The 22321-nt window shown below is 36.2% G+C and overlaps 1 protein-coding gene across 2 annotated transcripts in view; it reads left to right on the top strand.

Moving 5' to 3' along the window:
• Positions 1-22321, top strand: part of UNC13C (unc-13 homolog C) — a 147300-nt gene that overhangs the window by 96668 nt on the left and 28311 nt on the right. For both annotated transcript variants that reach the window (XM_031046129.2, XM_031046130.2), the window contains 6 exons: positions 1033-1118; positions 14452-14578; positions 15548-15644; positions 16086-16229; positions 17227-17304; positions 21603-21680. In XM_031046129.2, coding sequence (XP_030901989.1) covers positions 1033-1118; positions 14452-14578; positions 15548-15644; positions 16086-16229; positions 17227-17304; positions 21603-21680 — 610 coding nt within the window. The remainder of the gene's footprint in view (positions 1-1032; positions 1119-14451; positions 14579-15547; positions 15645-16085; positions 16230-17226; positions 17305-21602; positions 21681-22321) is intronic.

The raw sequence follows: 22321 nt of genomic DNA, 5'->3' as shown, positions 1-22321 counted from the left end.
TGAATTTGATTAGTGCTTCAGTAAAAGGTCAAAATACTTTAGATCAAATTCTCTGCTAGTCTAAAGTGGTGTAGTAAACTCAAGACAAAAGCCACACAGCTCTGTGTGTTTCTCATGAATATGGTCTTCGATGATTTTATGTATTCATGGTAAAGTGCCACTGTAGTATAAACAACTTGTTTACTGATAAGAGATTCTGTGCAGTACTTTCTGCTCTTAAGCTGTGTCGTGTGGTATGCCTCTTTGGCCTGAGAACTGCTCACATTAATCTTAGTCCCACACCTGGAGTAAGGACAAAGAACTCCCTTTCAATATAATGTGAAACATACAGTGTCTGTCACGAAAATGTCAGCTTCTGCTAGTAGCTAACAGTGAAGATGGTGACTGAAAAGTTAGAGCTTTTCTTTTGCGTACAGTAAGAAGCAACTCGGTTCTATGAATATGTTGAAAAATACTTGATAGCAGCAAGAAACAGCTGAAAAGGCCTCTTTTTCACAGGTGACATGAAGCATAATACCAAAACTAAAATTTTGAATTGAAAGTATGCATTTTTCTACCTTTTATATTCTTCATGTTTTATCCACACTTCAAGGTGAAATTCCTCACTGAATTGGATTCAACTAGTATAAATCAGTATAGCAGCAAGACACAGCTGCACTGTTTTCCAGGGTAATAAGAGAATTAAGGAGCAACAGCTGCTAAACACCTGTGCCACCTATTTCAAGTTTTTAATAAGCCATCTGAATTGTCCAAAGTTGAGGAGTTATCTGCAAAATAGGTGGATGTTTCTAGATTTTAAAATGTCATCTGGGGGAATTAATACAACATTCAACTCATTACTTAGGCCCCTGACATTAGACTAAGGAAAGTTTTTATTTCAGTTTGGATGGTTCATATACTTGTACAGAACATAAAGTGTACCTTGAGTGCATACTAGGGGAATTATTTTGTGGAGATATTTGCCTTTCTGCTGTGCAGCAGTAAGCATAGTTTCTAGCAGCAGGTGAACTGATGTAATGTGATTGATTGCAGGTTCCCTCAAGAGCTGAACATGGGAAAAATCAGTGCTGAAATCATGTGGACTCTGTTTGCCCAGGACATGAAATATGCTCTGGAAGGTAATTAGAACAAACTATTAATTACACTAGAGAGTTCACAGAGACTGATTTCCACTGCAAATGACACCTGGCATCAGATTTCTGTGGGTGGTATGAGCTTTCTGGAGTACTTGTTTAAGATGTTTCCTAAATTAGTGAAAAAGAGTTTTAAAGGAAGAAAATTATTGCACTATGACTGTATGAGTTACCTGTGGAAGGAGACAAATGAACTGTAACTTGGAAGGCTGTTTCTTTTTATCTATATCTGAAAAAATCATTGAAGTCCTGAGACCCACAAATGCTTCTTACAGAGCACTGTAAGTATGCCATATTTTCTTACAAGCTGAAAATTGCTAACTTGGAGAAAACACACTCAGAAAATTAAACCTTTTTGTGTTCAAAAGGCAGGTTGTATTCATTCTAGTTCCAACATAATCAAATGCTATTTCTTTTATTCTTTAAGATAGTACTGTTGATAACCATAGGTAGGATACACTTTTTTTCTTTTCTTCTATAGCAGATAATCTCCAAATAATGGCTTCAAACCCACTAATTAAAATATGGCTATTGCAGAAAACCAAGTAAAAATACCTGCGTGAAGCTTCTTAACAAATACTGAAAAGAAGGAAATAAGGAAATAGTCTAAATTAATGATAGAAATATTGCCAGCCCATACATACATATTCACACAGACTTTTAGATCATTATTAAAATCATGACTCTTCAAACTAAGTTCATCAAACTCTCCCTAACTAGTACATATTTTTGCAGAATAATAAATTATGGCATTAGCTGAACTCCACTAATTTTCTTTATCTGTTAAACGGATTTCAAGTTTAAATGTGAGAGAACTGCAAGAGAATCTTGCTTTCCATCAGGCATAAAGAGCATAGCTAAGATGAATTGGAAAATCATCTTATTTTCCAATCTGAAATTTGGAAAATTTCTGAAATCTGTCAGATCTGAATTTTATCAGAAAACTAGTTTTCTTAATTGTAAGATATGTAATAATATCTATTATGTTCATTTTGTATGTGTACAATCTTCACAGTATTTCTCTACAAAAAGGAAAAAGTATATCAGAAACCAGTTGTAAAGCATTAGTGCAGTTTATAATCTCATGGTCAAGCCCAACATGAGGTGAAAGGAATTACAATATAAAGCACTGTTTTTTTTTAAAGCAAAATAGAATTTTTCCTCATCCCTTTATAAAAGTTGTTATTCAGAGAAAGAAAGGATCTATATGCTAGCCATTTTTTATTTTTTTACTATCACAGAAGCAGAAATTGCTAACTGTGATTTTAAAATAAGCAAAACTCATATTGTCTTTAGTTAAGCCTGCAACTGAAAACAGAGCAAGTCTGCCAGTGGTGAGAAGAAAGTATGTGTTCAATTTAAACAGTGATGTAATTCAACAGGCATAAAGGATTTAAAAATAAAAAAAAAAGAAAGGAATATCTGAAGATTAATTTTTGTATTATTTGCTCTAGGATGCCTTTGAATGTAGAGTTATGCTCTGCATGCAGACATCTCTGAGCACCCCAGTGCTTGTAGTGGTTTAGCCATTGAACCATGAACATTCTGTACTGCAACAAGATAATTCACAAAAGATAATTCACTCTATTTGCTAAGTCAGAGCACGCTGATCACTCAGAAGGCAGCTTCAGATGAAGCTGTGGCTTGTTCCTTGGTTGTAAAGAATAGAAAAGGAAACTCTTAAGGAAGATGTATTATACAATATATGAAGTGTGGATGGTTGGGCTGGATCAGGACTTTAAAACAAATGTTAATGGTAGTATCCTAATTTGGCAGAGAGAGATATAGAGGACTCTTTTAGAGGCACTTGACTTTCTATGTCTATTCCAAACCAGTCCCTGCTTATGGTCTCTGTGTTGCTGTGGATACTGTCTTTCTGAGGACACTAAATCCCATGTTTGTCAGTAGTCACTCCTGGAATCAGTAGTGAAACAGTTCCTGTGTATGCATAATAATTAGAGGAAATTGAAATTAATTATAAATTAATATAAGTACACATAATTTCACCTTCTATAGTTTCACTTCTAAACAGGAACCGCAGTAAACCTAGTCACAAATTACAGATCAGCATGCTATTCCTCTCTATCTTTGCTGGTTTTAAAATCGTTAATTCTTTCCATAGATACTCTACAAGCTGAGTTTATTCTTCTGTTGTTAATAGCAGTAAGTTTTTGCATTTGTTTTTCTAAATCCAAATTCTACAAGATTTAGAGCAAGCCCTTAAATATGGTCACACTCAATCCTCATGGTTTTAATGGAATTCATTAAAATGCGTTGCATTCTGCTATGCCAGTTTCGCCTTCCAAGTTATTAACATAGGCTACCATCTGTTCATACGTAGTGTCCAGGGTTGTGATTGCCATCTTTCCTGATTCAATTTAGTACTAATCTCCTGAAGCAGCATCTTTTGTGTTATGAAGTTTATTTCTTTCTGCATTCAATCAAGAAACTACGATATAGTCCAACATTTTTTTTGCAGAAGTATTGCTGATGTGATTAAAGATTAACGCACCAGAGATCCTGTTTATAGTTTTTCCCACCTTATATATTCTTGACTATATTCAGCACTCTGATCAGCTTAAGTTCTTGAAATGAGTATGTCATAACACCATTCTCTATCAGAAGACCAATACTGGAACGTTCAGTTTACATTCTTTTTTCCTGAGAGCAGCTCGGAATGTCTATTCAGCCTATGTCCTCTCACTGTACAGCAGAATGCCTCCTGTACCTGCCCAGAGGATGTATGGAGCTGCAGCTGCTGCTGGCGAGAATTGTAGAACGGTTTGGGTTGGAACCAGTCTTAAAGCTCATCCAGTTCCAACCCCCTGCCATGGGCATGAGCACCTCCCACTAGAACAGGTTGCTCAAAACCTCGTCCAACCTGGCTGATTGCTGCTTTTCAGCAGTGCTGCTGACCTTTGCAACAGGAGCCAACAGGCCCAGTGAGCCAGGAACCAGATGTCATTGCACCTCTCTTCCTTGTCTTCTCCCTTGGTTGTTGCTCAGAACAATCTAGTTGGGAGGCTACTGGTGTGACATGGACAGGATAGAGGGACCAGCAGCCTCCACAGCAGTGGCCTTTTGCTAGGGAAGGGTATAACGGCTTCATGTCTCTGAATATAAAGGAGCATTATTTGTATGTGACAGGGTGGGTGGCTGCTGTCTCGGGAAACAGCTTGCTTTTGGGATAAGGGAGGAAAGGACATCCGAAAGCACAGTTCAGGTCTCTCTAGCTGCCGAGGTCAGGGCTACATTGTGACAAGCTGATGTGCTTTGCAAACAAAACTGTACTAAAATCTGGTATTGTTTCATTATTTCATTCTAGATTTTCTGCCATATTAAATTAATAACAATGCTTAGCCTTTGTGTAGTAATAAAAGTTTTATGCAAACTAACAGATTAAGTTCACATTAGTTGCAATTCTTTTCTGACCTAAGGAGTTTCAGATTATTTTCATATATAGATTTTGCATGGAGAAAGTATCAAATATTTGTCCTTGAGAACTGACTTGATTAGATTTGGCACCTTCTTTTTATTTATAAAGCAGAAGTGATTTGCATGATAGATGATCCATAGTTGTTTGCCATTTGGTTTACACAAACATATCCTATACCTGAACTTATAGGATGTTAATATTTTTGTACTGTCTGGTCCTCAAATTAGTCTATGTTTATGGTACAAACAAACAAGAACACGGAGAGAATTTCACCAGCAGTGCAAGTGATTTGTTAGTGACTTCATATGGTAAGAAGTCTTTTCCTTTCCAAGTATGGAGACATGAAGGTTAAAAGATGATGAGAGAGTAATGAGCTGAAGTTAGACATGCAATTACAAAATTATCCTTTTTTATTCTATGTCCTCAGAAATGCCTTTTTTCAGATCTTCTGAATAGGTCTGATCAAGTGTCCAGAGCTATTCAGTCTGTTAGAAAGAGAACATTCTAATTGCTGTTGTTATGATAATCTAATTCTGGTAGTGGGCAGAAGTCAAGGTGAGGATCAGGCCAGAATTTAATTAGCTGCTGTGTAAATACAGCAATAGACAGTCTCAGCCCTGCAGAACTGTTTCTGAAGTGTCAGGTCTTATAAAAATAGGAGAAGAACAAGAGAATCATTACACCATTTTATGCATTTAATCGGGGTTTGTTTTTAAGTTTGTTGCCTTCAATGCATAAGCAGGTATCATCTTCCTGTTTCTCTGACAGACCCTCTTTCATGACAGAGTGATAAAGGGATTTGAAAGAGAAGAGGCAGGTCTGTGAGTTGATGCTGAGCACAGAGAGACAGCACAGAAAAAAAAACCCAAAAAAGTTAATGCTGCCCAGAGAAAGGTCATGCCATTTGGTGGCAGATTTCAACTCTGTTTTCACTCCAACTTTACAGAGTTCCCCTTAGGACATAATATAGCAGTTATGGAAGGCACAACAGGGAAGCATCCAACAGAATATGCAGCGTTTCATCAGCATCAAACATGAAAGCTTCTTATTTTGGTGAATCTCATTCTGCATTCACACATTTGATAGAATCACAAAATGGTTTGGGTTGGAAGGGACCTTAAATACCATCTAGCTCTAACCCCCATGCTGTGAGCAGGGACACCTTCCAGTGGAACAGGTTGCTCAAAGCCCTGTCCAGCCTGGCCTGCTCCTGGGATGGAGCAACCTGTTCCATTGCCTCACCACCCTCATAATGAAGCATGTCTTCCTGTATCTAATAAAAATCTACCTTTTTTTAGTTTAAAGTTGTTCCCCCTTTTTGCTATCCCTATTTATCCTTTTAAAAAATATCCTCACCAGCTTTCTTGTTGGCCCTTTTAGGCACTGGAAGCTGCTCTAAGGTCTCTGTGGAGCCTTCTCTTCTCCAGGCTGAACAAGGCCAACTCTCTCAGCCTATCTTCCTAGGAGAAATCATTGATCTCTGAACATCTTTGTGGCCTCCTCTGGACTTTCTCCAGCAGGTCCACATCAACATACACATTACATCCTTATTTTTCTGGAGACCTGAGGAATAAAGGGTCACCTATAGTCTCATGGACAATTCAGAGAAGTTGTAAAGGCAAAGACAAAGAGATATTACAATTACGGTTAATAATGAACTTCCCTTTGGCAGATAATTAATGATTGAATGTGACATGATTGGGGGAAGAGGGGAATTAGAAATGTTCTTTGGTCAGCATAACAGACAATGGTGTTAATAAGAGTAGCAGCTATATACTGTAGGAACTGGAGGGCTGAGCTTTGCAAGTATGAGAATCCACTTGGGTACCTATCATGTACAGCACAGATTCCCAGGCTTGCCAAAAAAGCACTGTAGCCATACTAAGTGGCACTAGTTTGTTGAAGTTAATTAGACCCAATAATTAAGACAGATAAAGCGAACAGAACTGTTCCCAGGAGCTAAGTTAATATTTCTTCATGGCATTGTATTGTGCTGTGTCAGTGTGTCATCATACTTGGAACTACCTCAGGGATCTCTAGCATGCCACAACCTTGCACTTGGAGGCATGATCACTCTATCATTTGGTGATTCCCTAACCCATTTTCTTTGATTTTTACATACTGAACCATAATCAGAACAATAAGTGCTAATGGGTGTTTCTACTGCAGTAGAAGTCTACATTAATCTTAATAAGTTAATGCTTTGTATGTCTGATTGTAGGTGTATTCATGGTGCGAGAGGTTACTACAAAAAACGTGCATCAGTGACTGACCGACTTCATTATTTAGTCTTAAAGTTGGTGCTTAATAATATTGCCTCATATATTTAAAATAAAAGCTCTGGCCTCATTTAACCTTCTTTTGATGACTGAATATTAATCTTGTTCTGAAAGCCTGTTACTAGCTCTTGCCCAGGCAGTCAGTTATTGTAAAATGTTTGTTCATAAACTTTTTCTGAATGTTTCCTAATTCTGTGTAAAATAATTTTGCTGGTGGTCATATAATAGTACTACTATGCTAGAAAGGTTATTAGACTGTAAGTGATGCTTTAAATGAATCCTACATTGATTGTTTATTGTGATTATTACTAAACCTTTCCACAATCCAAGAGTTACATATGCAAGAAAGGGAGAAGTGTTTTGTTCAGGTGAAGGGCATGTATATCATCTATAGGAATAGGAAGAGAATTCTGGCTTACACCAAGGGGCATAAGTCAAGACTTCCTCTATAGTTTATTAGGTATATCAGTCCAGAGTAATAATTTGCCTCTTTCTTCTTGTCCTTGATTACTGCTCTTCACCAGTAAGGTCATACAACTTCATTGCAACTCACATATTCACAAAAATTCGACATGCGTCTTTTGTCTGAAATAATTCTATGGGTGGGCAAAAAAAAAAAAAAAAAAAAAACAGAAAAAGAAATCAGGCAAAACTGTGACTGAGTCCCCACAGAAAGCAACTTAAAGGACCTACATTTTTAGTGCAGTTCTGCATCTGCTGGCTGGAGAAAAGGTTTATCCTTTTCCTCTTGCAGGGCATTCTCCAAATGCAGTCCTGTAGTCCAGCAGCTAGGGCTTGAATTTCCCTGGCCTGTTTCTTGAGGGGTAGGAAACCCCTTATCTGTCAGAGTGAAGCTGCACGAATTCTGTGAGATAATCAAGCTATGAGTCCACTTACTGTTTGAACTTCCTTCCTTTTAGAAACAGTAACCAACAGTGAAACAAAGTAAAGTATTTGTCAGGTACTGTAAAACATTTGAGTAAAACAAAATTTGAAATAACAAGCACCCTGTGTACTATTTTTAATCCTGTCTATTCTTAAACTTCACACTAAGAAACTTGTGAAAGCTTTCCTCATACAGCAAAGAACTGTTCTCCCAGCCTCCTGTTTCATTATGTTGAAGACAGCCTTCTACTTTCAGGACTTTTCCACATACAGATATTCATTACTGTATTTTTTTACCCTATAGATACAAAGGTAAATTTGATACCGGCTCCAGCACCCCCATGGAAATAGGATAAATCCATTAAAAGCTTGTTTCCACATTATCTTTTAATAAGCTTAAGTGCAATTTGCTGGGTGACAATTAGAGAACACCTCTGTGTTTTGGCACTTGCTCTGCTGTACAGGCAGAGCCAGATACACCACAGGTAATTATTAAAGCATGGCCTCACATTTATCTTGCTTCTTGATTCTTCCTGCCTGTTACTTCATTCTACTAATTGCTTATATTGTGCTACCATGCCTGTTTGGTAGTGTTTTATGCTCATTATGCACTTTTGTGACAAGGCAAAGAGCAGAAAATTAAGTCTAAAGATTTACTTCACAAAAAGGTACACTTTTTGTAAAAAAAGAAACAATAAGTAAATGAAAGTAAGTTGTCATAAAAACTGCACTGAAGATGCAATGCTGAGTATTCAGTAGTTAAGACTCAACATGATTAAGGCTGCCTTTATTACCTTTATTCTATTTTTCCTTCCAGATTCAAGCATTATAATCTAGCATTTAATTATGTGATAACATTTCTCAAGAAACAGTGGTCTCCAAGCATGCATATTGCCTTTATTTTGCAATTGTTATACGTATTAGAGTTTTATGTGAGTCTCATCAATGTAAATTGGATTCTTATACCAGGATTACTTTTCCTCTTTTATTACTTTCTGATTGTATGATTACTTTAAGTAAATGTTGAAATTTCTGTACGGAGTACTTGAAACTTCCATAATATTCTTCAGAACAGGGGCTTTAGTCATCACCATAGACCTGGTATCTGATAGGATGGACCATTTCTTCTGCTCCATTCATAGCTTGCAATTTCTTAGGCTTTCCATGGTCAATTCACGTACAGAGCAAAAATTCCATTAACAGAAATAAAGTACTATTTAGATTATTTCAGTCCTTGGAATCCTTGGAAGGCCTTATTTCCATCTATACTCAATAGTAGTCATGTATATCCAAAGACAGAATTTTGTCTCTGAGTGTTTGTTCTTTTAATATTATTGATCTGTTTCTTTTGTGTACATAAATTTCACTCTGATGTGGTGCTGAAGGGTAAATGTTATACAGAAGTTGATCTTATTATTTGCTGTATAGGTGTTTGCTGTATAGGTGTTTGTCTTGGTTGCAAGCAGGACAGAACAAGTTTATGTAAGCTGTGTATTTTATATCCTGAGCTGCCCTGTTGGTGATATACCTATCCACTTTTCTGGAACTTTTCTGGAGTATTTGGCTGTGAAGTAGTAATTAATTGATGAGACTAATAGGCTAAATTTTCAATAAGGAGGAAAAAAGCTACTCAGTAATGCTAAGATATCAAAGATAATTTGCTTAAAGTAATTTGGATTACGTAGACAGTATAACCTAGTGGGTAAAAATGTTAAATGCAGCATTTTGTGGTAGAAAATAGGGCTGTTTGGAGCGGGTTCACACAATCCCTCATGGTCTGACATGTTGCATCTGTTAGATAGTATGTAACATTTGTATTTGATGCCTACCAAGTTCCCATAAGTGGTTTACCAGGCACAGAAAGTGAGGTGAAATTCTGCCTTTACAGATGCACTTGTATCTGCTGTGAAACATGAAGCAAAGCAGAGCACTCTGAACAAATGGCCTCTCACTTTTAGAGCTCATCCTTGAATATAAAGGGCAATGCCATATCAGCTTTTAAAGTGCACTGCATTAAGGATTGATTAGACCACTTCCACTGCAGGCAAGAAGACAAAGTAACAGTAAATCTCTTCTTTTCTAACAATTCAGAAGGAGACAGTCTGCCTTCCTTCCCTGGTCCCTCTTCAGTAAGGAAATATGACTGTGTGGTTAAGAAATGTTTGAACAAGATCTAGACTGCCTTTCATAATTTATGTATGTTCCCTTAATAAATCTTCTTGGTCTCACTTATCTCTCAGTTTCCCCTTTGTATAATGTAATAGGGCAGCTTAATCACCTCATGGAGCTGTTCAAGGTGTAATCCGTAATGTCTGTGAAGTGTTCAAAGGTATTTTGATGAAAAATTCCAAGTAAATGCAGAGGAAAGATTGAATGTGTAGAAGTTGCTTATGGAGGACACAATATATTTTTAAAAGGAAAAGTGTGGGGGGTTATTTGTGAACCAGTTGTAAGTACAATCCAAAAAAGGAAGTAATGATGGAAGTTTATTATATTTATCATGACACAGAGACCTTTCAGAAAGGCCAATAGTGTTTCAAATTACCAAAATCAATGTAAATTATACGTAAATATCAATTAGTTGTGTCCTGCTCTGTATTTCAGTTAATAACCAGTGACTTCCATTCCCTTTAGCAAGTTACAAGAACCCGGGGATGAAGTATCTAATGTAATGTTTTCTTCTAAATTGGTTATGAAATTTGTTTGAGTTGACATTTTTCTTCATCTGTGGCCTGATCCTATGTTACATTCAGGTGGAATTTTCCAGTTCATTTCAACAGTGCAGAGATTAAGTTTAGACCACTGTAAGGGGAATACCCATATTAAAAGAGTCACTGGCATAGCAGCCAACTAGCCAACTCCTGTTTTAGAGGGAAAATGCATTGGGATCAAGTACCCAAAACATTACTTCTACTTCTCTCCAAATCGTAGGTGCATCTTACTGGTGTAATGTTTCTGAGTGACTCAGGGAGTAATACCAATGCATACTCAGTCTCATTCCTCAACATCTCTTCTTCCACTAGCCATACTCAGTGCTGTGCAGATGCTTCCCACTTATACTAGTGAAAGTTTGGAAATAGTGGGATTTCTGAAACAGCAGTTCTGAAAGAAATAGACAAAATATGCAGCTGGTTGTCTCTAATGATTGCTAAGTAATTACTGCAGATAATGGGGAATTAAAGCACAATGGTTAAAAATAACATGAGTTTTAATGGCAAATTTTGCAATTAATAGAAACACAATTCCCTTATACTTAGTGCCAATCATTTCCATTTTAATAAATTGTAGTGCAATAGCATGTATGTAACAGTCAAGCTAACAGATTGTGATATAATGAATTTGCTATATGTAAATACTCTTTGTTGTAGTTATTCATCTCTGAAACATCTTTAAAGCCTGGAAACTGGCTTTATTAATAACATTGTTAGTTAAAATCACTTTATTGGAATCATTCAAGCAGTTTTGCTGCATGCTGTTACAATAAACAGTGGCTAGGAAACTGCTATAGTAAAAAAATTAATTTGCTCTTAACTTTTTTACCCCAATGAAGGAAAATTAGAGTTGAACAAAATGCGATTGACTGCCTGAATATTTAAAGTGTTCATATTTATGAGGGTTGTTAGATTACCATTTTTTAGCAAGTAATACATATCAGAAATTACATGGTTACTCAGGGTGATGTTACTGCCATAGTGTTAAAAAGGAAAAAAGATTCTGTAGTGAATGAGATTCTGTTCCAGCTTCTTAAAAGGCATTATCCCATGTAGATGTTTCTGCTTAATAAGTCATTATGACTTCACTGACAAAATACTGTAACACTACAAACATCAGACCAAAGCATAATAGTTGTATTGCAGTTTCTTTGTGTTTGCTGCTTTAAGAAAATCCTCTCTGCTTTCTTTAGCACCTGCTGAAAATTGAGCAAGAAATCAAACATGATTCCAAAGCATTGCTGTTTGATCACAGGCCTGTGAGGAAAGTACTTTAGTTTACAGTCCTTCCTGCAGTGTCTCTGTATACACTTACCTCTAAAAGAACAGTTGCTTGCAATTAGATTATTTGCTAAATACAGTGTTACCAGGTCCCTGGCTAATTTCAGCATACACCAAACACATTTGCATATATTAATTCATTCCACACAACAGTCTTTTTTAAAATCTCTCTTCTTTCTCAGTTACACAAACAGCACCTGAACAGCTGATTTCAGTGTCATCAGTACTGGAAAAAAAGATACTCTGCAGCTGTGATAGGTAAAAGCATCTGAAGTGCCCCATATGCACAGATTAGGGTTTACATATTTTACATTTTATAGAAATATTATCAGTATTTTTTCAATTCATGATGCTAGCATCGAATATAGAACCAAAAATATCCTCGTCATGAAACTCAGTAATTTAATAGATGCTTATAAGGATATATTGCATTACAAGGACCATTTCATAAAAGTAGCATATAAGAAAAGTTTAATAATGCTAGGTTTGCTATACTGGTGGTTCTTAGAGTCTGTTGTGAGAGAGGTCTGGTGTTTCTATCATAATCTCTGCTGAGCACTTTTGCATAGTGTACAGTTGGCAGGTTTAGTTCAAGACTGACTCAGCATCATAATAATTTTGCAAAGCACTAGTGGACTAAAGAGTCATATTGTGCAGCTACTACATCTGTCTTCCAGAAAGTCCAAAACTGATGTATGTGTATAGGAAAACATAGTGCCAGCTTTCCTTACAGGAAAAAAAGACACAGATCTCCAAACTGCAAACCTATATACTGTGCAAACCTATATATTTCTTCAGAAAGCAATCTGTGGGTCCTAATCTAAATTCACAAGGCCTACAATGATGTTCTCCTCTGCTTTCTAACTGAAATCCATGGTTGCTATGGATAAACCCATCTGATATCCAGGTAAAATTGTCATGGGCTGACTCATGTGGGCACCTCTTTTCTTTGTTTTTTGTTTTATATAAGCTGAAGAGGTAGTATGCATGGATACAAAATGACTTTTCAGACCATATGAAGTATTTTCTGATGTTCTCATAGGTTAATATTAGGAATTGAGGATGCATGCTTCACTTTATGTAACTACAAGTAACATCCCAAGAGACTTAAAACCAAACCAACACAATTATTCATTAATGACTTCTGTGCTCATTTCTAATGCGTGGCAATTTAGATCTTAAAAAAAAAATATGCCAATGAATGGTATTATGTATGTTGTACCCTCCTGGATAAGTTTGCTTGTCATTGACAACAGCTTATTTCTAAAACTGATATAAGTATTTGCTTAGTTCATGATCCTACAGCAAACTTCCTTAAGTTGCATTGTATAGTCTAATATCGCATTCATACAATGTTTGAATGCAAAAATGCTATTCCTTTCAGAATTTCCACTCTCTTGGTTTGCAGTATAAGAGATTTTTCTTAATAATGACTTAAGCAGTAGGTGTGCATTGAATTTGATAGCAATGAGGTAACTGTTCTCAGTCAAAGACTGGTCTCACTTTTAAGAACTACGTTTTATTGAGCAAATATTTTGTCACCTAACTGTCTATAATAGTAAATTGTGGAAAAACTCCTACCAGCATAAAAATATGACTCCTTAGGTCTGTATAAAGAACCATGAGAGAAGGCAAACACCTTTCTCTCTGTGGTTCTGTTTCAGGTTAGTAGCCAATGGCGTTATGCTCAGGGCATGAATAAAGGCAATATTTAGACAGAAACTGATTTACTGATTTTTCTGTAGTGTGATGAAAAGGCAGTGAAGGTGAAAATGCTAACATAATGTTAAAAAGGCAGCAAGAGCCCACAGGGGCCCTTTATAAGCTGATTCCTACAATTCACTGCATAATAATATGCTTCTGAAACACTTCTTTTATGGCATGGTGATATTACTGGAGTATTGATTTAGCAGAATAATTAAACTAAACATTGCCTGTTAAAGTCCCTGTTCAGATCTGAAAACACAGAATATATATTTCACAGCACGCTTACACCGACAGAGAACCAAATGGTATGTTCACGTGTGTATGACTGAGGATGGGATACATCTGCTGTTGCAAAAAATCAGGTTCATATCCAAATATAGATGTGAAAAATGTGAGATACTGTTATAATGCAAGCAGAAGTAAGGAGCAAAAAGGAGTTTTGGAAAAGTTAAGTTCTTACTACATACTATTTACACAAGAATGTCATTCCTATAGAACATCTGTATTAGGTCACTTTTTAGGGATCTGGGAAAAAAATGAATGTGCAAGTCACATGACTCCTCAGAGAGATGGTACCTGTGGAGATCCCTCTTTCTTTTCCTTAATCATATGTGATAAAAGCAGCTTATTTACTAATGCAGGTTTTCACAGATTCATACAGGACTGGCGTTTATATATCTGTTACTTTATTTGGCTACCACACAACTGTAGCTGCACCTTCTAACTTGATACCTGACACAGCTTTTTAACCATTTTGTAACAACCAAAGAAGAATCTGCTGACAGGAAGTCAGAAAATTCGGGGGGTTTCCTCACTACAGTGAAGAGAGTTAAAAAGAATCTCAGATTCCTCAGAACCTGAAGATTGAAACTATAGGTACCATTATCTCTAAAAAGAAATCACTTGTGTTCTAAAATACAAGTACTATATACTTCTGTCACTTGTAGGCTGAGGCACAAGAATGATATTTACAGTTAGAATGCTATTAAATGCTTTTATTTCAACTCCTTTTATTGCAGAACATGAAAAGCAGTGGTTATGCAAAAGCACGGATTATATGAATTTGCACTTCAAAGTGAAATGGTTTTATAACGAATATGTGCGAGAACTCTCTGGTTTCAAGGATGCGGTGCCTGAATACTCTCTGTAAGTAGTGTACAGGGAAGTTTCCTGTGAGTTTGGTCTTGGTGCAAGGTTCATTTTGGTCAAACGTTTATGCTCAAGTTTGTGCAGGATCTCAAGGTGTGTAGCACTGACAGCTCTTTACTTTTTGCACTTCCTCTCTTTAGTTCTTCATATTATCAAATTAAATAGTCTGGGTATTTAAAGTGTGATTAGCTGTTTCATAGGACACTTGGTCCAACTGTTGTAACTGCAGGTCTTCATAAATGACAAAATATTTTGGTCAGAAAATGCCTGAGGAAGACATGAAATGTGAGAACAGAAGCAGTTATAGGCCCCTGCATTTGTTTCACACCCAAATTTGGGTAAAGATACAATGCTAATGGGATATGCTACTGAAGGTAGTTTTGCTGTGCTGGGTTACTATTCAGCTGCTTTCAATTTCGCATTTCCTCCTTCATTTAGTACATTCAATCCTGTCCTTGTCTATGAGCTATCCTTAATCTCATTCCTTGATCTTCTGCCAGTCTGCCGATTTGCTGAGATGTTTTGGGGCCTGTTACTGCATTAATTTTTTTAAAAATAGACTAAAGAAAAATAAACCACAGCTGATGTTGTGTGGAAGCAAAGTTTTATCTGAGTTATTTCACATACAAATTAAAGAATAAATGTTAACAAAGAACCAACATGGATAAAAGGCACTAAAATAAAAATACTGCACAGAATATGTTCCCCTGCAAAACATGGGCACATTTTTCTGGTGGCTACGTGAAATGGAACTTGAAAGACATTTTAGTAGCCACGGTGTCTTCAATGACAAAAATTTTTAAAGGATGACTTTTTAGCAACTAGAACAGATGTGAAGACACAGATGCCAGACTGCTGCGTGGTGCCAGACTGCTGCATGGTGCCAGACTGCTGCGTGGTGCAGCATCTCTCTCTCAGGGTATTTGTGGAATGTACTCACTTTACGAAATTGTTTTTAATTTTGAGGTGGTTTGAACCATTTGTCATTCAGTGGCTGGATGAAAATGAGGATGTCTCAATGGAATTTCTTCATGGAGCACTAGAAAGAGACAAGAAGGACGGGGTGAGTCTTTCCTTTTTAAAGAAAATAATGAAGTATGAAGATGGTTATGTAGTATTGCAAAACCAGAAGTACATTTGGTCCCACAGTATCCTTGTTACACCTCAAAGATACACAGTCCGTAGTGGTTCTTGGAGGATGACCCTATGCAAAAATTCCAGCTCTAATTCCATCTCCCTAAGTTCCCTATACACTTCAATCTATGATTTCACTAAACTCTGATGTGATATTGATGTCATTAAAGATAACTTTGGGTTTATTTTTAAGAGGTTTTAAAGTGATAGAAATATGAAAAGCTCCATTTCTCAGTATTATTAGTGAGATTAGGTTTTATTTTTTTATTACTTTTTATGACTCTAGGAGGACTTTTAACTGTAAGAAAATCAGTTAATAACTGTCTTGATCTCTGAACAAGTATTAACTCATTTGAATGTTTCTTTCTAGTTTCAGCAAACATCAGATCATGCCCTCTTCTCTTGTTCCGTGGTTGATGTCTTCACACAGCTCAATCAAAGTTTTGAGATTATTAGGAAACTGGAGTGTCCTAATCCAGAAACACTGTCTCACTTAATGAGAAGATTTGCAAAGGTAAATTAAACTCAATGCATCCTATCTGAGCTTTAGAGAGAGTGACATTGGGTTGCTGTGTACTTAAAAAGCTAAGTAGTTCCAATGTTATTTAGAATCAATCTCTTCTATCTCTGACTGGAATCCTTAGAAAGACGTGTCTGTGGCATAAGACCATTTTTCATCTATTTTATCAAGATCATTTACCCATTTGAGAAAGTTCTATTTTCTTTGAGATTTCATATTTGTTTATGCTATGCAATCAATTATTATTCTTGCTAAACGCTGATTACAGTTCCATTAATGGAGTAATTCTCTGAAATGCAGTGCAATGATCTAATTAGTCAGTGCAAGGGAAAGAAAAATTCAAGGTATGGCAATAAAATGGTTTTGGTGGAGCCCTGAGGCGGTGGTACCTGTTTATCTGCTGTTTGATAAAGTCAGTTTTTTAGACTTTCTGTTTGGATTGTAACATTTCCTCACAAGCTTTATATTTCCATTTAGTCCGGATAGCTTTAAAAAAAATTGCACTTACATTTATTCCCATTCTTCCATTGCAACAGTTTTCCATTTGCAAACAGAGTTCCTATTTACATGGTTATTGTAAGGTAAACTTATGCAGCCAGGCTTTGAACAGTGTTCCCTTGGTCTTATTTTTCCATTATATTTTTAATCTGTGCATTGTCACCATAGAGGATTTTTGAGCTTGCTACTGTTCCATTAAGTATGCACAACATAGCAAAGAGTAGAGCTGTCAATGCTTCTCAAAAGCAGTATGACTAAAAGTATCTTTGCTGTTGAAGATTACACTCCTTTAAGAACAACCCCCCATCTGTTTTGCAGGGATTTGAAAATATGCTCATGGGATTGCTGATATTATATACAAAGAAATGCTATAGACTAAATGTGTAAGCACCTGTAAAATCTAGAATTTCTATAAACCTCAATTTTTTGTTTTTTATGATTATATTTTTACATCATGAACTTTACCATTTAAAAGATTCTTCTCTTCTCCTAGACTATCAACAAAGTGCTTCTTCAGTATGCTGCAATTATTTCAAGTTACTTCAGCACGTATTGTGATAAAGAAAATGTGGTGAGTAAAAATCTGTGTTTTGTTTCTGCCTCAGAAATTACTTTTAAATGACTTGCTGTACTCTTCAAAATGTAATAATTTTTGTATATGAGAAAAAGCTTGAGTGGTGGAAGGGATTTTTGTTTTGATTCATTTTTTAATAAGGTCAGCATGTTCTTGTAGCTGCGTACATTGCTGTGTAAAAGCTGGAATGGGTGGAATTAGTTAAATAGAAAAAAATTTATGAGGTAGTCAGAAACACTCCTTGGATAACAGCCATGTGCAGTGGTGAGTATGGTGAAGGTATCTTCATCTTTTTTTCCTAAACAGGAGAAGATATTTTTGGTTGAGGTTTCATTTTGCATTGGCTTGCTTCTTTATGAATTTATTCATTAGAGAATTTATGACATCACTGCTCCCTGTGCAGGAAATGTGTGCAGACTTTTCTGCCACTACCACTCACTTTCTGTACTTTATGTAGCATTAAGAAGAAAATCATTCTGTTTCATGCTATTCTGTTGCCTCACTGCTTACAAGGGTCTCCCTAACAAAGGACTAGATTACTGTGGACTCAGATGTAAATGAGTTATGTACACTAAAAATATAGTTAAACAAATCAAGACATTATCAATAGCTTAACACAAGCAAGAAAAACTGTTCTTCTAAACTTACTCATCAGAATTATTGATATTCGGTCAAAACTATTACTCCCAAGGCAGGCAACATTTAGCACTGTCTGCTGTATTTAGTAGTATGTTGTATCACTCTATGATTAGATAAATAACTGCAGCACCATACTCATACTGTTCACCTTTAAAACTGCAGCCCTTAATGGCTCATACACAGATCTTGGCTGCATTTGTTACATCCCTGTGTGTGGCTTGAGGATGTGCTCATTCTTGCAGGTGCTCTCTGTAAGCGTGAAAGACTGTCATAATCTAGGGGTTACCAATATGCACACAATAATAGAGATAAAAAAGATATCTATTGCAACTCAATATCAGTTATTGGTGGTTCCTCTTATAGGAAACATTGCAAAAGACTAAACCTCCCAATTTTTCAGCCTAAAGATATATTTGTTAGGAAAGACACCATTGTGTTCCTTTTAGAAATTTTTTTCTAAAATAAAATTAATAAATAAAAGTACCAAACTTTATTATTAGGTAGAATTTTTATATACCATTGTGTAAGAAGCATCAGTCTTACAGCTGTAGAAGCACTAGGAAATAGTTATGGAACAGGATGGAACAGTCTGGTTAAAGGGGACTTCCAATGATAATCTAGTCCAACTGCCTGACTGCTTTGGGGCTGACCAAAAGCATGTTGCTAAGGGCATTGTCTAAACGCCTCTTCAACACTGACAGGCTTGGGGCACATTGACCACCTCTCTAAGAAGCCTGTTCCAGTGTTATGAGCACCATCTTGATAAATAAATATTTCCTCATGTCCAGTCTGAACTTTCCCTGATGCAGCTTTGAACCATTCCCAAGCATCCTGTCACTGGATACCAGTTGATATATGATAGACCACCCCAGAATATTGCCATTTTTTCCTCCCTAATGTAGCAGGATGCAAATCTTCATGTATTTTTAACATTCCAGATACATCTACATATTCCTTACCTCTGTCACCACCAGGGCAAATACAGAGCTGAAGAGAACATAATACTCTCTCACCAGTATGGAGGAGTGAACGCATTACATGTCTTCAACTTTTATGTTAATCAGTCCAAACAAAGCTTCATCTAAACTAATCTCTCTGTATTTAATCCAACATAAGCAATAACTATTCTCAAAATTTAATGTCAAAAGAGAATTTTTTTTTCATTTTCTCTCAATTTAATGCTAATATTAAGTAAATTTTACTGCTTTCTACATGAAATTAGTTTTGATACATAGTGTTGAGTCATCGAGTCAAACTGTGAAATCTTTTGCCCTGTCCAGTGGGATTTGTTAATTGTTGGGGTGATTGATTTCTGAAGCCACCTGGTATGCCAGTGTTTGCTGAGGCTTTAGATGGTATTAATCTCATAATATTTCATGGTATGAAGTATCAGATCATGGTATAAAGTATTATATCAAATGCTTGGGAGGGACAAATATTTTTAACAGAAGCTACCTTTTTGAAATACATACTTTAGCTTAATAAAAGACCATTTGATCTGTGGATCTCAACTATTAAAAGTCCATCTCGTGCATTAGAGTTGATAAGAGGTTTAAAAAATACTTTTTATTATTAGAATTTGGCATTCTTTTTCAAGTCAATACTTTTACTATTTTGATTATACATTACAAAATGAGCACATGAACTGTTCAAATAAAAGCATACCAGAGATGTTTTTCACAAAGATATGTATCTAATGTAGAAACATCCTCTGATTCTCTACCTCCTGTCAGAGTTTACAAGCAAACTTGGGTTTAGGTACTGTTCTTGCCATTCATTTTTGTGTGTTGTTCTATCTGGCTGATTCCTGTAAATTGCTGCAAAGAGTATTCTGAAGGGCAAGATGATAATGAAATAATAAGATGAGGACGTTTTCAAGCTCTGGTTCTGTTATTTACTGACAGTAACAGAGAATTTTCCATTTAGCCAGGGTAAACTTAGACTTTGAAAGAGCAGCCTTAGCCAGACTCAAAGGAAACTTTGAAAACTGACTAAATATGAAGTATTTATCTCACAGCTTCAGTGTATTGCCAAAGGCATTTGCACTTGACTTGAAGAAAAGAATCAGGTTGTTATATTCAGTTTCTTTTTCCCACATCAGATATCATAGTAGATGAGGCCCTTAATGACATTGGTTGGTGGTGGACTTGGCAGTCCAGGAGTAAAGGTTGGACTTGATGATCTTAAAAGTTTTTTCTAACCTAGTTGATTTTATGATTCTGTTCTATAATCATTGATTTGTGATATTGCAGATAATTTCCAAAATAATAAATATATCAGAAGAGAGGAAATGGCATAGGAGAGAAGGAAAAAGTGATCAGAAATTAATAGAAGGTAGATAAACAAATAGAAGAAGTGGGGTTTGTGGATTTTTCAAAAGACAGGAAGAGAGGTGGTATTTTAACCATTATACAAAGGCAGCTCTTTTGCAGGAAGACAAATGAAACGCTTTACTGGGAAGCAGTAATGCAAGTATTAAAAAGTTGGATCAAATTTCAGGGTTTATTTTTCCTCTATTTGGGAAGGACTCTGACACCAAATTCCTTTGAGAGTAATGCAGAAGTAATTAGATCATGTTACTGATCTTTAGAATACCTAGATCTAATCCTACCATGTTTCAGTGCTATTAACATGCTGTTAGCTTGGAATGTACAACTGAGTATCAATCACTGTAATCATTCCATCACCTTCTTGTTGTCAGGAAAAAGTATATGTGTGTTTTATTGAAATGTATTACTTGTGTCTAAATTAATCCAATTATGCACTAGATCACACTGACCTTGGCCAACTAGAATTCTTTTACCAAGTACTGTCTTATTGCTTCCCCTACACCATTCCAAACTCACATACAATGGCATCTGAGTACACAAAATTATAGTAATAGAGTTTTTCTTTCATGGTTTTGTAATAAGTGGCTTACTTTTATTTATGTTTTACTTTTTACCTTCTATTTATCCAGCAGTTGCTGTCTTTTACACTGTGACTCTGTGTTCTGCCCTAAAAAAATGAGCTTAAACGATATTTTTAGACTGAAATAGTATGTTTACAAAATTCTATTGCAGAATTCACCAACTTTTCAAGCGATGTAAACTGTACATTTCTGAAATACTGTTATCAACAGAACTGCCTACTGAGTTATTCAAATACTAAGCATCAGCCATTATCTGGGTTGCAATGCTGTCAGCTGTCTGCAAAGAATCAGTCTAGAAAGCAATCTGGTGATCTCTTTCCTCCGGTCTTATTTTCATTTGTAAAGTACTTTTATCGTTATTGTGTCTATTCTCCAAGAGATGGTAACACACTCCTGTAACTGAATTGAACATGACTAGCAACTACATGGGTTATAAAGTCCAGAACATGAAATACGCAGATCTGAAAACTGCTCAGCTATTTGGGAGAAGTTTCTCAGCTTCCTGTCATAAGAGCATAATGGGCAGTCACTGGTAGAGTAAGTTTGCTGACTGGGCAGAGAGGAGTGTGAATTAAAGGGAGGGCAGCGGTAATCAAGAACCTCATATTCTCCTCTGAAAAGCACAATTGTATAAACATAGGGCTGTTGAAGAATAGGTCTTAAGCCCAGAGGCTGTGAATATGCATATTCATGCATAAAAGGAATCATAACATGCACAGTCTCACATTTGGTGCTCTCTTTGCAGCCCTGTATCCTGATGAACAACATTCAACAATTAAGAGTCCAGCTTGAGAAAATGTTTGAGTCCATGGGAGGAAAGGAGGTGAGTTGTATTTCTTTCCTGGTTCATTCAAAGTTCCTTAGAGATCATTAGCACCGTGTTTGCAACCTACTCACAGCCTTCACTTCTGCTTGCAAAGAAAATCAAAATGTTCAAAAACCAAAAGTCTACAAGAATATTTATTGCCCTGACAATACTTGAGAGACCTGACACTGTTTCACAGAAATATGCTAATGATCTGTAAAGTTCAGTCAGCACTGTGTGTTTTGTGTTGCAATCTGGTGTGCCAGCTTTATTTTAATGTTTGTACTGGACTATTTGCTTTTGTACATATTGGTACGTTTTGCCTGTATCTGAAAATTTCATAGAATATGTGCTTTGTGCTTTGTCTGTAATGTGTCATGTCTTTGTCTGGTGCCTTTGACTTGCAATCCACTGAGCAGAAGAAAGAAGGAGAGAGATTCTCTTATGAGGTTTGTGATAGTAAGCATCTTTTATTATTCCTGACCATGTTCTCTAAGGCTAAGAACAGTCACATTTCCTACTAATTTCCATTGATGCATTTGTGTTAATCCCCTCTGATCTAAAATCAAAAAGAGCTATGCTTGGGCATTCAGTTGACACTCTAAATTGAAAAGTTTTACTAGGCAGATAGCATAAAGTCTTTCAGAGGTTCTAAAAAA

Source organism: Melopsittacus undulatus, chromosome 9 (genome assembly GCF_012275295.1).
Source record: "Melopsittacus undulatus isolate bMelUnd1 chromosome 9, bMelUnd1.mat.Z, whole genome shotgun sequence".
In the NCBI taxonomy this organism is placed as follows: domain Eukaryota; kingdom Metazoa; phylum Chordata; class Aves; order Psittaciformes; family Psittaculidae; genus Melopsittacus; species Melopsittacus undulatus.
This window is presented reverse-complemented; position numbering and strand designations above follow the sequence as displayed.